Below are 18,214 nucleotides of genomic sequence, written 5' to 3'. Positions count from 1 at the left end.
GGTTCCAACAAGTGTGTGCCCTCTGTGCCTTGTCTTTTCTTTTATCTTCAATCAGGCTGCTTGTCTTCTTCATCATCCAACAAAACCATATCGAGGCATTAATTTTCCGTATCAACACTTTCTTTCAGCAACACATATAGACACTACAGAATTATTTCAGAGCTGGATTTCAGAAGCGCTTCAGTCCTGGCGCTATTATAAGACTAGATATGTGCAAGTTCGTGATTGAGATCTCGTTAATGATAGGTTCACGACTACGCCCATCAATTAAAGATCTAAGTGGACTAATAGCGATAGAGTACAGAGACTACACCTCATAAAAATTAGCTGTTTACATAACAGTAAACAAGATGATCTCACTCCTTATTGGTTTAGCTAGCTGCACACCCCTTGGATGACTCGAGATATACTCTAATACAACAGTCATGTATGATATTCTAATAGAAGAGTCACAAGTTACACTGTAGCTAGGTATGCTACAACAAAAACTAAACAAACTAGTATTTCAAAAATTGTAAATTTAAAAATGAATTATATCTGTGCAACAAAAAGTAGTGGAACAAGAGATGAATGATGGTATTACAGCATAGCTCAGTGGGAAAGTCCCTACTATGGCACATTAGCTTAGCAATTATTTTGCTCAGGGACTTTCCCACTGAGCTATGCTGTAATACCATCATTCATCTCAGTGGCGGATCTAGGATTTTTAAAAGGGGGTTTCTGAAAGTTGGTGTAACTGAATAAGGCATCTGATGATATTTCTCCAGAAATTTTAGAAGCTCTGAGATCGGATTTTAGGATACTTTTAGTTAGCAATCACAATAAATCCAATGTTTTAAACTGTATAGCTAACTGTAGGGCAAGAGTTGTGACTACAGCTATAGCTTTGATTGCTCTATTAGAGTAGTTACTTGACTGCTATATTAGAGTATCTCGATCGCTTTTAATGCAGTGGGAGATGAAAAGTGAAGTGTTGCTGAGGGTTTAATAGTTATAAATGGTGTCAGTTAAGTGCAGCTGCAAGCATGCTACTGAAATACAGTGGTATATAGTTGTTTGATATGACAAATTGTCAGTACAACAATGTTTATGTATTTAGACTGCAACTGAGCTAAATTTAAAAGGGGGTTTCTGTCAAAACCCCAGAAACCCATCTAGATCCGCCACTGCATCTCTTGTTTCACTATTTTTCATTATATAGATCCCCACTTCATTTTTTAATTAACAATTTTTAAAATACTAGTATTTTAAGTTCTTTTTGATAAAGCTTATTAAGTTTGTCTAAATTTTTACGCTATAGTGTACACACACTATTACAACAGTTACTATGGTTACCTGATGTTCAATACTGGTCATTAAGTACATCCTCAGTTGTACAGCATTCCACCTATGGTGAGCAATAATTAGAGTGTACACATACATGATCTCACTTACGTGCTCTCAGCCCAGGTGGAGTATGTTGTTGACTGATAGTCCTCAAGATCAAAGGCTGGGGACTCTGCAAAGTGGAACTGTACTCTACTGCTGTTCAGACATGTCCCCAGGCAAGAGTGACCATGGCAACTGTCATTGTACGCTGTACCCCTCACCCAACTGGTCACCCACATCTCATTATTATACTAAAGGGGAAGAAGTGAGCCATATAAGTCCATTAAGTCATCACTCAACACACAACAATTACACACAGTAACAGCTGAACATGAGTCATAATCCCACAACTTCTGTACTACATCACATGTGCCCCAATACAATGGGATACATGTAATACATAGCTACTATGGCAACAAGTGGTCACCTTTTTGAGAGCATTACAGGCAGACTGGTTGAGTGTGGTGTGTTGCCGTGCCAACATGTACGTCATGAGGTAGTACACTTGTATGGTTACACCATTAATTCTACTGGACACCGTCACATAACGATTGTATGGCTGAGCTCCTAATGAAATAGAATATAACATTACAACATGTGAAATACTTTTATTCACTATATCATATCATGACACAGTACATTTATGTACAAAGAACTTCAATGTGCTGCTGATAAATTTCTAGAATTTATTTTATTCCATTACACTAACAAGGTTGAAGAACACAGTTACATTGTAATAGTGTGACCTTCACAAATTAAAATAAATTTTTTCAGGCATGTGTGTTTACACAAAATGGGATAGCCTTATATGGACATGTAACTTGGCTCTATTAACACAAAAGAAAGCTTATTTATTGGGCTACATTGTAACAATACTTGTTATAAACCAACAAAGAACAGTGCCTGGTTTTATCACAACACTACATTCCATGCTTGTATGTAACACTTTCACACCTCAAACCAAAGGAATTCCAGAGGATACATTTGCCATGTATACTTCTTTACAGGGAGACATCTAAATGTACACCGGTGTACACTGAAATGTATCCCGGGAAAGTGGTTGCACTTCTAAAAGAGCAAGCCACTTTCATCAAAGCAAACATGGCCTTGATGTGGATGAGGTAGTGGTACCACCCTCTGTTTGTTTTATACAAGCTCAGACCAAAATCGATTGTGGGAATAAATCACTGCTCATGTGATGATTACCTCAAATTGAAGTGTTGTGACAAGAAGCACTCAAATGAAGGTGTTTCAGCATCTTTGTCATTCTATAAGTTGGGAAATGTTACTTAAAGATGAGAACTAGTCTTACAGTGCATTCACAAGTGTTATGGCACGTTTTTGAATGCAGACATGCCCACATTACGGACAACACGAGTTAACCACTCTATAACGAAGCTTACCCCTTTAGGTCTTTAGTATACATTGTGATTAGTCTTTAAACAACACGAAAGCATTAAAACACTTGTAAATTCCCTGAAATTTGTCCTACTCGACTTTTCTGTGATATCCTTAGGACTCATCCATTTATTATAACAATCACAACGTTACTTACTGCCTAACTGTAATCAAATCTTTCAGGCACGCATATATAATGAATCCAGTTGTTACACTTGTACTGGCATCAGGCTATCAGCCTGAAACGGAAGTGTTACATATTAGCTGTAACATGGGCACTCGTGGTTTGCCTATATGTATGCCCTCAGCCCTCGGGCTTTGGTCATACAACATATCAGGCAAATCACTCGTGCCCATGTTACAACTATAAATTGTCATCTTCATCGTTGAGGTTTTAATCCTGTGAAGTGTATACAGCCTTACTCACCATTTAATGCAAATTGGCCAGTTTATTTGGAGTAAATGGGATCAACAATAGATCATTTTCAACATGCTTATAAACTGAAATTTATTTCCATGGTGTATTTTGATCCTTGAACTTTTATTGTAGGGTAAATCCCTAGGTATCACTCTAACCCTTATTACATCATTAGTAAGCTGACATTGGATAAACACTTCAAAACGTACAGTGGCTTGTTTATAACCATGTGTAGCAGCTGATATATCGGCCTATACGGTTAAAGATGCTTGTGTGTATGAAAAATACAGTACTCAGGGGATGGATGTACTGTATTAGCCTCTCAACATACTCCTTCGTGCTGTGTTTTCCACACACACACACACACACACACACACACACACACACACACACACACACACACACACACACACACACACACACACACACACACACACACACACACACACACACACACACACACACACACACACACACACACACACACACACACACACACACACACACACACACACACACACACACACACACACACACACACACACACACACACACACACACACACACACACACACACACACACACACACACACACACACACACACACACACACACACACACACACACACACACACACACACACACACACACACACACACACACACACACACACACACACACACACACACACACACACACACACACACACACACACACACACACACACACACACACACACACACACACACACACACACACACACACACACACACACACACACACACACACACACACACACACACACACACACACACACACACACACACACACACACACACACACACACACACACACACACACACACACACACACACACACACACACACACACACACACACACACACACACACACACACACACACACACACACACACACACACACACACACACACACACACACACACACACACACACACACACACACACACACACACACACACACACACACACACACACACACACACACACACACACACACACACACACACACACACACACACACACACACACACACACACACACACACACACACACACACACACACACACACACACACACACACACACACACACACACACACACACACACACACACACACACACACACACACACACACACACACACACACACACACACACACACACACACACACACACACACACACACACACACACACACACACACACACACACACACACACACACACACACACACACACACACACACACACACACACACACACACACACACACACACACACACACACACACACACACACACACACACACACACACACACACACACACACACACTGACACACACATGGCAGTGCTTTAAAGTCAAGCAACTTACGTAGATTAGCAGCATTGCCAGGAGACAGTACACTCTTAAACAGGTCACAGTTGCTATGCACCAGGAAACAGTAGAGCAGTTCAGCTACCTGTAAGGATAATAACAAGTGACATGAAGTGTGATAACTGGATATCTCATACTACACTCCCATCACAAGACATGAGTATAGTATTTATCATACAGTACGGTGGTACTGTATATTAGGGACTATGAAGATTTGGACTTTTCTGGCCAAAATTATCACCCCGAAACTAACCTCACAACACCTTCATGGTGCCTTGGCAGTATTGGTTAGGCATTACCAAGCCCAAAAGTGCCTCAATTCAGTACGATCTGAAATGCTTCCAAAAAGTTGCTACAAAATTTTGAAGTTTTTTATTTAGTGGAATTTTCTACTGACTGACTGACTGACTGACTGACTGACTGACTGACTGACTGACTGACTGACTGACTGACTGACTGACTGACTGACTGACTGACTGACTGACTGATGCCTTCAGCCAAGAGTAACTTGATAACAGCTAAGGCTACAGGTTTGATTTCTTCATGTATTGACATCACTTCAACTCTACTGGTGTCTTTTGGCATACTGCAGTACATACAATGCATGCTTCATGTGTCCTCCTTTATCTTTGCTGACAGCACAAGGCATCAATTTGTGGTAGCATCACATGATGGCTTCCCTACGTTTGATGGGAATCATCCAAGTATTCCGTTAGGACTGGATTGACTGCAGTGGTCCTTCTCCTAGTGTTACTTTGTTTGTAACACTGTGCAACACTATGTAACAGGCTGAAAATGAAGCATAATGGCCACTTTGCTATTTCAGTAATTGATATTGGGACGTGCGTTTAAGCAAAAACAATACAGTAAGCACTCTTTCTGTTCTAATGAGGTAAGCATGGGTTTACCAGTCATAATAATGTTACAAAATAAGTAAACAAACAAGTTTAAGGAAAAGTACAGAATTTTAAGTTCAATTCAGGATCACAGAAGTAGGGAAACAAGGGGGGTCACCTACACCTGCAGATATACTAGCGAACATTTAATCCCTAATCCAGTCTATACCCATGACTGAATTAGGGATTAAATGTTCACTAGATGAATTTTAAAATTGAAAATTTTAAGAGGGAGAATAGGTATCGCTGGGGTGGCAATGTAAACCACAAATCCCTATTTTGACCCTCCGTCATAAAACTTTAGTTACATGCTCTGTCATTTTGAAATGAGTCAAAATAGGGATTTGTGGTTTACAACATCACCCCAGCGATCCCTATATTCTTGTTTCATGGCTTTTTCAGTGATCAAATTATTTCTATGATCCCTAATCGAACTTATCCTTATACTTGTCCATATTTAAACTGTGCTCAGTACACACATGAAGTCAACTATACACTGGATGTATTACGTTATCCAATAGTATAGACTGCTCACCTCATTGTTGTAAGGTTTTGAAGTGTAAGTTGATTATAACACTCTCTCCACTACCCTAACTATTACCACACTCGTACTACTTGTACCACACAGATACACTATACTACTGACATTTTCAATAATGATCAAATTGTATAGTTACCGCATAGGGGTGTGAGCGTGAGTGTAGGCTTTAACTATAACAGCAAGAGGTTGAGTTTATATCACAATAACTATTACACATGATGCTACACTGCCACGCCCTACTCCATGCAACACACACACACACTACACACACACACACACACACACACACACACACACACACACACACACACACACACACACACACACACACACTACACACACACTACACACGTAACATACCACATTCTCATCACTGATAACATCATCAGGATTGACTGAATGACCTGACAAGTTGAGTAGTGTATTAGTGATCACCTCAGATAACTCCGTCAACTGTAACTATAGTAACAACAATGTCATGTGATAACATATAATGGGACCAACATTCTATTTAAAATGAGCTGTAAGCTGATACTGTGTTACATGTTGTATTATAACTGTTTCAGTTTTGTTGTTATAACGCATGGAATACAGTTTTGTAACTGAATTTCTGTAATGTGTTTGATAGAGTTTTTTTGGTTGGTTTTCATATAACACAAACACCTACGTTGTAGCCTAAACCACAAGCCAGTGTCTGTGGTGTAGTCTACAATGACAGTATACTGTTTACTACAAGTCATTTATTATCTTGTGTATAGCAAACCTTACAATCCTGAAGACTACATATTCATTTCTAGTTACAATACACTACAGATAGGACTGTGTGATAATCAAAAAACCTATAGTATATTTCAATGTTTTGATACAGAGATTTGCAGAATGTTAGCAACAATACCATAAAACACCAACCGAAAAACACGATCCATTAACTTTGAAATGTGCCCAAATTATGTCACCAGAAGTTTGATAGGTCATGTTTCTGGTGACTTCCTGTACTGCAAAGATTCCGCAATTCTCTGTAGCATTTTATCATGACAAACGATATTATCTCGATAATGAAATATTGTCATAGAGCACTTTTACAAGCACAATAAGTATTGTTTAAGGCTAGTATCTTTTGAAAAATCACCTTTTCCAACATTACCACAACTGATTGTGACCTTACTCACAAGAGTACCATCTGGCTGATTTTAATATACAACAGTCTACAGAGATTTACTACTATCTTGAGATACTGATAACAGAATATTCATTATTTTTATCACAATAATGACATAAGCATCACGATTAATTTTATTATCACGGTTAACGTTATTATCACACAGCCCTAATTACAAGTGACACTAGACGAAAAAGTGAACACAATTGCTGTGTGCTGATGTTCAGCCTGTGGTGATATATAACAACTGTTGTGTATTATGTTGGAATAGCAGAAACTGTTTCTTGTGATGGCTCAACCACAGTTCACATAATAAACAAGGTTTTTTATATATGCCTTCAAAATCTGATAGTAATAGTAAGAAATGTTGCAGGTTGGATACAACCTTTAAAAGGACACATGTTCAAAAGTGTAAGGGACTATATGTGACCATCTCGGTGAAAACCTGTCTAGTTCGCACAAGCATGCATATTGAGAAAAAATAAATTTTAAAAAATTAGTGGAAGTACACATGTTACAAAAAAAATTTATGCAAGTTTTAATTGAGCCATTACTGAGGAAAGGAAGTGTTGAATCGATTAAATCTATATACCATCTTATTCGCCTACTCATGGGGAGTTCGAAAATCTTTGTTTCATTTCTGTAGCTCCAAAGTTGTGCACGTCACGTGCATTTGTTTACGATGCAGTAAACGTAAACAAAATCGTTGCCATTTCTTCAATAAAACCGCCTTCATACACCTATACGCAAGTGACTGCAAGGCTAAAACTATACCTTGGTTGATCTACCAATCCATGGTGAACACTGTAAGCCAAATCCCAACTTTGTAGACTCAGGAAGTTATGGCTGCTAATGTAAGCGTCTGTAGTATATTTTTAGTATAGTCACTGTACAAATCAATTTCCTTGCTTTTCCTACTTTCTAGCGCTGTAATTCCAAAACTACTCACCATAACCGGCCCATTCCTTGGACAATGCAGATAATGCTGAGAAAATAAAAAGAAATTCGGAAGTTGTGCGAACTAGACGGGTTTCACTGAGGTGGTCCCATATGCGACAACTAGGGAGCACAGTGTACATAGCACAGTGTAAACAAACCAGTAAACAAATCAGTAAACTACTAGTATACTAACCACTGTAGCAGAATCATTAGACACACGACTACTGTTCTCCACAAAAGACAAGTTCAAATTGTTGATGTCATCAAATCTGCTACCATAGTAACTACGGGGTGGAAGGAAATCACATGACCACACCTCCTAGCTCACATGATCACATACGTGCTGGCAAATGGATGACCATATTTCATTTAAATTAATCTTTGAACAGTAGGAAATGTTATTATACGGTGAAACCTCTACAATCCAACGCTCATTGGGATAAGAAAATTATGTCGGATTAGCAAGGATGTCAGATTAGAAAAAGTATTTTTGGTATACAAAACAACGTCAGATTATAAAGGTAATCTGGATCACAGAGGTGTCATATTAGAGAGGTTTTAGTGTACCCTACACACTGGTTATCTGTTTTAATGGTCACTTGGGGACTGGGTCCATTACTGCAGTACAATATAGAGGATGGATGGAGCTGGGACACACATGAATATTGACTTGCAGAAGGCTGATAGCTGGCTATATTTCATTTATTCATTAAGGCTTTACAGCACAAGTGCTGAAGGTCACCTGGTCCTACAGCTTGTTAAAACGGACAAGTAACTAATACATCTCATCACTTCCACTACACCACATTGTGTTCTATTGACAAATACAATATTGTATGAACTGTTCCCTGAGGTGGTTACAAATTGTCTCTGATATCACAAACGGCCAACTGATCCTTCACTACAGGTAGTACCCATCAATATAGCTGGTAATGTTAGTTGTTGCTCTCACACACAACACACTTACTGGTTATTGTATTGCTGGTCATAGTCGGAGATGATTATTGTAGAAATTGATGAGTTTTGTCTTAAGAAACTTTGAGCTGACGCTGGTGGTATCCTTGACGATGAACTGTTCCTAATATTGATGTTGCTATTGGTAGCAAACATCTGCATTGTGGTCAACATGTCTGACGCCTATTAGAGTGATACGATTGGTTATCACTAGGTGACAATGACACACCCACCTTACTGCCTGATTCACCATAGTTACCATGTACATAGAATGAGGGTGTGTCAGGATTCTCTTGTATACCAACATGACTCAGTTCCACTATACTATCAATTGTATCCAACCTGATCTGTAGGGTGGGGTAATGTCATACATACACACGTACATACACACGTACATACACACGTACATACATACAGCCCTAGTGATGTGCGATAATATTGATAGTGTTTATAATCTTATCACACAGATCCATCATTGTGATATGATAATAGGTTGTGATTATTGAGAGTACAGACATTGTCATCTCTAAATTCAGTGGAATGCCATCTGTTTAGAAGGCCACCTCTCTAAAAAGACCACTTGTAAATTCCCCATGTGAACTATTTATACACTGATTCATCTGTTAAAGCAATCACCTGCCTATCAAGGCCAAAAATCTTGGCCCAAAGGTGACCGTCTTAGGTTCCATTGTACAGTTAATTAGGTATTGTATTTTCTGATTAGCTCACAAGATTTGCTGTGTTTCTGAAGATTAGTTTAAGATTTGCTCAATATTTGTTGCATTTTATAGCACCACTAACTACAACTCCTCCCCTTAAGTAAGCAATTAATAGGATTCCCCTTGAAGTCAACTCTTTTAGCATAATTCACCTCACCATAGACAAAGTTTACCAATGTAATGTACTGTAAAGTCAGTTATGAACATGCACAATAGCAGTTTATTGGGAATACCAAGAAGACTCCTGATTTAACCCTTGTTCCCCCAAATGATAAAAAGTTAGCTAGCTAGCTGATTACATGTATGCATTGTAAAGTACATTCACTGTATAATGAAGTATTCATTTATTTATTATCAACTTTACCAGTTAGACACTGGAGGGCGAACACAGAAGGCAGAGCTTGTACGAGGTTTTTACCACTAACCTAGGAGCCTAAGCAAAAATCTTTGGGTAAAGTGAAACGGGACTACACTTGTAAGCATTTACAATGAGCCTTTTCCACAATTATGTCAGAAAACAAAATTTAAGCCAAAGTTTGTTGTGGCGGTGCCACATTGCACACTTAACTGAACCTTCATTAAGACAGTTAGTTTCAGACAAGTAATAAAGTATTGAGTTATAAGTCATACAAGTGTTGTGGTGAGGAAAAGTATGTTAAAAGAGCTGACTTCAAGGGGAATCCTTTTTGCTTACTTAAGAGGAGGAGTTGTACTAATTTTAGATGTAAACCACTGTACAGTAGCTGGCATCACCCATTAACTAATCCATTTAACCAAGTAACCATGGATACTGAGCAATCCATTTACAAGCCTGCATAGACCAAGTGAGCAAACTCCCAGGTGGACAAATTTCCAACAAGACTCGGGTCATCAACCACGTCTAAATCTTCTCTAATTAAAGCTTGAGAGAATATTAAGTGATGTAATGTCTTGTTGTTGGTAAGGGACCCCTCACTCTGCCTGGAATCCATCACTTAGTCAGAGAGAGGTATATACCACTAACACGTGATGTGTTACCAAGTCCACCATGAGGAGGATGAGGAGTACAAGTACACGCATATAGGACATACACACTGACACACATTTGGGACATACACACTGACACACATACAGGACATACACACTGACACACATACAGAACATACCCACTGACACACATTTGGGACATACACACTGACACACATACAGAACATACACACTGACACACATTTGGGACATACACATTGACACACATACAGAACATACACACTGACACACATACAGGACATACACACTGACACACATACAGAACATACCCACTGACACACATACAGGACATACACACTGACACACATACAGAACATACACACTGACACACATACAGAACATACACACTGACACACATACAGGACATACACACTGACACACATACAGAACATACACACTGACACACATACAGGACATACACACTGACACACATACAGAACATACACACTGACACACATACAGGACATACACACTGACACACATACAGGACATACACACTGACACACATACAGAACATACACACTGACACACATACAGAACAACACACTGACACACATTCGGGACATACACATTGACACACATACAGAACATACACACTGACACACATACAGGACATACACACTGACACACATACAGGACATACACACTGACACACATACAGGACATACACACTGACGTACACACCTGACGCTTCAAATTCACAGGAGGGGGGCTATACAGGTACCCCTGATTAATGATGTCATAAACCATCCTTGATGATCCAATGTAGTCATAACTCTCCTGTGATGATTAGTGGGGTACAATAATCAAATAATGATACAATGTGTATACTGGAGAATTACCGTTCCACCTTAACCGAGAGAGTGGACTGGAAATCCTCGCCAAGGAGTGTACCCACTGTGTTGGGGAATTTCCCCTGCACATACTTGGCCCAGTATACCTGGAAATTTTTGCAGTGGGTGATTTTCACGGTTTTCACAGTTACTAAAACTGTGAAGTTTTATCATATGAACATTACGGTCTGTCATGAGCATTAGAGACCCAGGACAAGTGTCAACACAACGAAGAAATTCCCACAACTTTTAGCCCCAATGATAACACTATATATGGATATCACATCTACAAGGATGTTTGGATGTTTAATACCAGATAGAAACTGCTTCTCAGAATCTGTCAAAATTATTTTCACTGATGTTGTTACCTTTCTCTTGACCATAAAGCATGTTGCCCATCTTTTAGAAATATCTGTATGGCCATCATTTTCAGCAACATCATTACTAACAACTACACCACTAGCTGTAGCCATTACAGTTTCTGTATTGACTACAGTTCCTTTGTCATGTTGAAACAATTTTACCTCATCTTCCCATTTCTCTCCAAGGAGAAGAGGTCTTCTACATATCATGAAAATTTCCAGCTATACAGTAATTATCCACTTGTCAATTAACCAAACACTAAGTTATTCTAATGTGATTAGTGACTGTTCTATTAGAGTGTTTTGATAAGAAGTGTGTTCCATTAAATTAGTGTTAAGACATCTCTCGTCTGTCCAAACTTAAAACTACCTCACATAAAATACGACATGTAAACTGATTATATAAATTTCCTCTTCATTCAACCTGACTTCCTGTTGTTAGTGCTGACACAGTTCAATTTACCAACTTCCTTGCCGTGTATTACACAATATATTATGACATCACAGACATACCCACTCTTACCCCTTGGAAGAATACAAACATAAAATGGCGATCAGTATTGTTTAGAAGACCCTGAAGAGGAGTGGTGTAAACTATCCAATCAAATCACATCATACTCACCTGTCTGAGGAGACCACCAATAGTATTCATGACAGCCAACATCACCGTTACCGCGGAAATGTCGTTATTAGCACCAAATGAGAAATCCTTGAAGAATGATGTGGAGTCCAACTATGGGATATACGTAATATGATGTAATATGATGTAATTGATTAGTGTATTATTAGCTGAAGATAACCACAACAGGTCTCACTATCACTGTAAGGTGAACAACATGTTCTTCAAATTCAGAAACAACAGATCTGGCTCTACATATAGTAGTATATTAAAAATTATGAATTTAAAAATGACCATGCCAAAGTAGGGATTTTCCACTGAGCTATGCTGTAATAACTACCATTGTTCATCTCTTGTTTCACTACTTTTTATCACTTGGATTCCTACTTCATTTTTAAATTCATAATTTTTAATATACTAGTTTGTTTAGTTTTTTGTTAAAGTATACAGCTAGCTATAAACATGTGACTGTTCTATTAGGGTGACTTGCAAAAGATGTGTGCTTGCCCAAAAAGGGTGTGTTCATTGTGGTTTCGATCGACTATTAGACTAGAGCAGAGTATCTTGAATCAGCCTACTAACTTGAAGGTGTGTGATCACAAATACAGCTAGCGTAAAAGGGACGTGGTCTCGATAGATAGATCGATATACATAGAATAAATGGGCGTGATCTTGTGACCTATCGCGGAGTACTGGTACCTCCGTAGCTACAGTAGCATACTCTAAGCAACTTAAATAATTTTGTGGCGTCTATTATGCTGCTTAAAGAAAGTGTTGATATGGAAAATTAACGCCTCGATATGGTTTCGTTGGATGAAGAAGACAAGCAGCCTGATTGAAGATAAAAGAAAAGACAAGGTGCACAGGGAGTACACTCATCGGAACCCCAAAAGGCACATCCCACAGGTGAGTTTGTTGTTGTAGCGTAAAATGGTGACCGTGCGCTGCTTCGTTTGGGCTCTAGGCTTGCGACTGTGGTCAGTGAGTGAGGCAGTGAGGCAGTTGTACTAAATTTAGAGATTTTGTCGATTTTTTGAAATTTTATATCCGGCCACCTGTAAGTGTTTTGTTGTATTTGATGCTGTTTTATGTATTATATGGCCAAGTACTATTCCGTAAAGGTGGTTTTCGCCGCAGACAATGTTTGTAGGATGATTTTTAAAGGCATAATTTTTGGCGGCGCGTGAAACATTCACCACGATCCCTACTTAAACGGTTTGACTGTACCGTTTGACAAGTATTTCAAAATGTTTGGAATTTTCAACTAGAGTAGGGACCATAGCACATTGATAAAAAGTACTGAAACAAGCTGGAGTAGTGCACGATATTAAATCACAGTAAAACAATAAGAAGTGTTATATCCCTACTGTGCTTCAAGATACCATAATGGAAATGCACAGTAGAGATATAACACTTCTTATTGTTTTACTATTGTACACTACTCCAGCTTGTTTCAGTACTTTTTATCGATGTGATATGGTCCCTACTCTAATTATAAATTCCAATTTTTTTGAAATACTTGCTTGTTAATTTTTAAATAATATTACTAAGATTGGTGACGCATACTACATTTGAAATGGTGCCACACGCCCCAGCTATAACGTCTGAAAAGTGAAGTATCCATTACACTTCGTTGTCAGCTATGTTCAACCCGTTACACAGCAGTACGAATCAAGAGCTGTTCAAAAAGCATCTCTGCAACCCACACATACCAAAAGAAAGGGTAGGTGACGTGCGCCCCAGTTATATAAATTATCATCTGAAAAGTGAAGTATCCATTATGCTTCATTGTTGGTAATGTTCAACCCATTACATAGCAGTACAAATCAAAAACTGTTTTAAAAACACCTCTACAATCGAAGTAGCCACTATGAAAAATACAGATGATTTTGGTTACGAAGGGAAGCCATCACGTGCTACCGCCAAATCGACACTTCGCTGTCAGCAAAGATGAATGGGACACAAAGGAGGACACCAGTAAGTCCATGAAGAATGCATTGTACGTACTGCGGTATGCCAAAAGGCACCTCTCAGGCAGAAGCAACGTCGAACAGTGAAAAAATCAAGCCCATAGCCTTAGCCGTTATCGAGTTACGCTTGTCTGAAGGCATCAGTCAGTCAGTCAGTCAGTCAGTCAGTCAGTCAGTCAGTCAGTCAGTCAGTCAGTCAGTCAGTCAGTCAGTCAGTCAGTCAGTCAGTCAGTCAGTCAGTCAGTCAGTCAGTCAGTCAGTCAGTCAGTCAGTCAGTCAGTCAGTCAGTCAGGCAGTCAGTAGAAAATTCTGTTGAATAGAAAATTTTTAAAATTCCGTAGCAACTTGTTGAAAGCATTTCAGGTCAATCTGAAAGCTTGTTTGGGCTTAGTTTTACCTAACTAATACTGCCTCATCGTCATCTGGGAAAATTGAGGCTTTTTTTGGGTGATGTTATTTCGTGTGCCACGCCTACTCCTTTGTGGTCCCTACTATACACTACTGTCGTAGTGTATGATACACCAGGTATGCACCCATAGCTGGGCCAGCTATGAGTACAAAAGGGAGAAAAGTTAGGATTTTGCTGAGAATGGGGGACACACACACACACTGGTAGTAGTGACCACACATTGTGTGAAACACAGAGCATGAGGTTTAGGGGATAGGAAGTGACCAGAAAAATTAACATTTTGACTCGACTAAAATTAGCAAATTGATAATTTACCATAGTACGGTGTAGAGAACAGAATTAGTATCAGCCTAGACTGTTGTCTCACAAGGAAATTTTGAAAAAAATGATTTTGGGTTCCTGGAGAAGTAGCAGAACATCAACTAGTCATCTCTGAAAGAGAATACAATATCACTTTTGTAGCAGTATTGGGTCAAGTGTCCCGGTGTACAGTATAGTCCCAAAGGTGTGCATCATAAAGAGTTATTTACTGACCTTAGTAGCTACTAAGATGACCTTTTCACCAGAGAGATCGCTAGGTACTCCTAATGGTATAGTCCACACATTACGATCACCAAGTGGTTCACAAATAGCAGCTCTTCCTGATAACTGGTAGATGGGTAGATTAGCTGTGTGTAAAGGGGCATTCATGGAGGTATTAATTTATACAGCAATATATTTCAAATACAATTACAAACACTCACTTCTTCTCATACAGGTTTCAGTATCCTTGACAACCCACATGTCAGCGTGCATCTCTAGTGAACACAATGGATATGATAGGTCACTATTGTTGTCATGGCGATTGTACTCCATGTAGCACTATAACAAACAAGTGTGTATTAGTGTTGTCATGGCAACAGTGTAGTGCTCACCTTAACAATCTTGTTAAATGTGTTCCCATTAACAGAAAATACGGGGAAATCCCCAAAATCTGCATAACTAAGAGAATTACCCTATAAGGTAACATCAGAAGCTAATAATAGTAGGTACACTGTATATACAACAGTACTGTATAGCAGGTTTTTACTGTGTCTATAATTTATCACGAATCTTAACAGCACGACACAAATTTCTACGAATGCAGCCATCCACGAAAATAAAATCCGCTGATTGTTTTTAAATTTCAATTACTAGAAATACATTGAACCTTGAAAGAGGAAATGGAAGCGTTGTTAAGCAACAGTGTTAGGCAAGTTATTTTGTAAAAGTAACTAGTTACATATTACTTGTAACTGAACTATTTAGTTACAGTTACATATTACCCATAAAATAAAGTAACTATAATAATATTACATATTATATTACTTTGTGTCCACAGCCTTAAGCTGTCACGTGTGAAACTACCACGTTATCACGTGACATGATTGCGTTGTTGGACAATATGCAAATTTTGGTTATAAGTAAGAAGCTGGTGAATAAGCTTCATTCAGTAGGCCTCGTTACTTTGTTGTGGTTAGGCGTTACTCAGAAGTTAACTAACGAGATTAGTAACTTTGTTACTTGTAGTAATAATATTACGTAATATTAGACTCGTTACAGTAACTGTATTACTTAGGTAACGCGTTACATTTGTAAGCAAAGTAACTTGCGTTATATTACCTGTTTTTATAGCATATTTCGTTATATTACTTTGTTGCCACAAAAGTAATAATATTACGTAACGCGTTACATAAGTAACACGTTACTCCCAACACTGTTAAGCAATTGTATACATGGCTACCACGTTTATAAAGACATTTTAGACTCCTGTCATTGGCGAGTAACTTACTTGCATTATATAAAAGTAGGGAGGTGTGCTGCTGCATGACGACTCAACAGCAGTGGGGCACTTACAGTGTGCTCTCTCAGGGATATGCAGTTTGTTTTTGTTTCATTGTGGCACAACAATACGTATTGAGTTACAGACAAGAAGACACAAAAAGTTGAAAACACGCGAGATAAAATAAGCGTGAATTTAATTACCGCAGCTAGCCACTGTTCGTGAAAATAAAGTCTTCACGGTAAAAACCCGCTATACGGTAATTACTGCAATTCACCAATTACACTCACCAGAGGATTCCAGTCATTTTCAGGACTACTAGCACAAGTTGTGTCTGATCCCAGTCCTGTAATCTGATTGGTTAAATTGTGTGTAGGGTGAGTGTGTCACTTACCAAATAAGGAGTTGGGACATGTGTGCTCAGGGGAAAACCCCTCCTCTATAACAAAACAACACATATTGTTAACACACCAAACATATTTCAACTGTGTTGTAAAGGATCCCATTAATCTGTGGTAAGCTATAGTATGTACACCCTGAGCTGGATCCTCAAAAACATTTAATACTATATAATAGGAATGATTCATGGAAGAAAACATCCACGAATTTTCCGATTTTAGATGTATTCGCGAATGTTTTCTTGCTAATCGCTAAACTGCTATATATGCGTGATGGCATAGCTAGTGAGGCGCAAGACCATTTGAACAGAGATGTAAATTTCAGTGATGGTGAAAAAAAAATCAGTGCTACTCATGCAAGAGAAATGGGATAATATAATTGCAGCCCAACGATTCACTGTGCCAGAATGACGTGTCTTAGCCTCGGTTTTAGTGCCGCCCCCAAGGCTAGGTGTGCCTATCATCCACGCTCATTATCACGAATGCCTTACTTCTCCAGCGAAGCAGCGTCCCTATCCATGATTGATCTGTTGTAGGCGCATGCCCAATTATTAAATTACTTTATACAATAAATCGTGAACATTTTCTCACAAATGAGGAAATAGTAGATCATTACAATTTCTGTATTGACTACAGTTCCTTCGTCATGTTGAAACAATTTACCTCATCTTCCCATTTCTCTCCAAGGAGAAGAGGTCTTCTAGATATTGTGAAAATTTCCAGGTACACAGTAACTATCCACTTGTCAATTAACCTGTGATTAGTGACTGTTCTATTAGAGTATTTTGATAAGAAGTGTGATCCACTAAACTAGTGCTAAGACATCTCTTGCTCACAAAATATAATCTTCACAGTTTCATTGACAATTCTGTCCACGAATCATTCCCTGCAATTACATATGATCTTGAAATTTGGCTCATTTGTAGTACTGCTTGACCCACTAAAAATATTTCTAAATCTTTTTGTTAAAATGTCTTACATAATATTT

The 18,214-nt window shown here is 38.7% G+C and overlaps 1 protein-coding gene across 1 annotated transcript in view; it reads right to left on the bottom strand.

Moving 5' to 3' along the window:
* The window catches only part of LOC136251919 (nicastrin-like), a 29,584-nt gene that overhangs the window by 1,568 nt on the left and 9,802 nt on the right, over positions 1–18,214 (bottom strand). The window contains exons 5-20 of the mRNA XM_066044313.1: positions 17,223–17,267; positions 17,119–17,174; positions 15,942–16,022; positions 15,771–15,888; positions 15,562–15,695; positions 12,652–12,762; positions 12,553–12,603; positions 11,519–11,614; positions 9,323–9,436; positions 9,103–9,272; positions 8,329–8,419; positions 6,398–6,496; positions 4,598–4,685; positions 1,796–1,935; positions 1,435–1,619; positions 1,336–1,387 (exon numbers count right to left, since the gene is read on the bottom strand). Of these exons, the coding sequence (XP_065900385.1) occupies positions 1,336–1,387; positions 1,435–1,619; positions 1,796–1,935; positions 4,598–4,685; positions 6,398–6,496; positions 8,329–8,419; positions 9,103–9,272; positions 9,323–9,436; positions 11,519–11,614; positions 12,553–12,603; positions 12,652–12,762; positions 15,562–15,695; positions 15,771–15,888; positions 15,942–16,022; positions 17,119–17,174; positions 17,223–17,267 (1,631 nt within the window). The remainder of the gene's footprint in view (positions 1–1,335; positions 1,388–1,434; positions 1,620–1,795; positions 1,936–4,597; positions 4,686–6,397; positions 6,497–8,328; positions 8,420–9,102; positions 9,273–9,322; positions 9,437–11,518; positions 11,615–12,552; positions 12,604–12,651; positions 12,763–15,561; positions 15,696–15,770; positions 15,889–15,941; positions 16,023–17,118; positions 17,175–17,222; positions 17,268–18,214) is intronic.

The sequence above is a fragment of the Dysidea avara genome, chromosome 1 (assembly GCF_963678975.1).
Source record: "Dysidea avara chromosome 1, odDysAvar1.4, whole genome shotgun sequence".
Lineage (NCBI taxonomy): Eukaryota > Metazoa > Porifera > Demospongiae > Dictyoceratida > Dysideidae > Dysidea > Dysidea avara.
The sequence above is the reverse complement of the archived record's forward strand: the minus strand, read 5'-3'. Positions and strand labels throughout refer to the sequence as shown.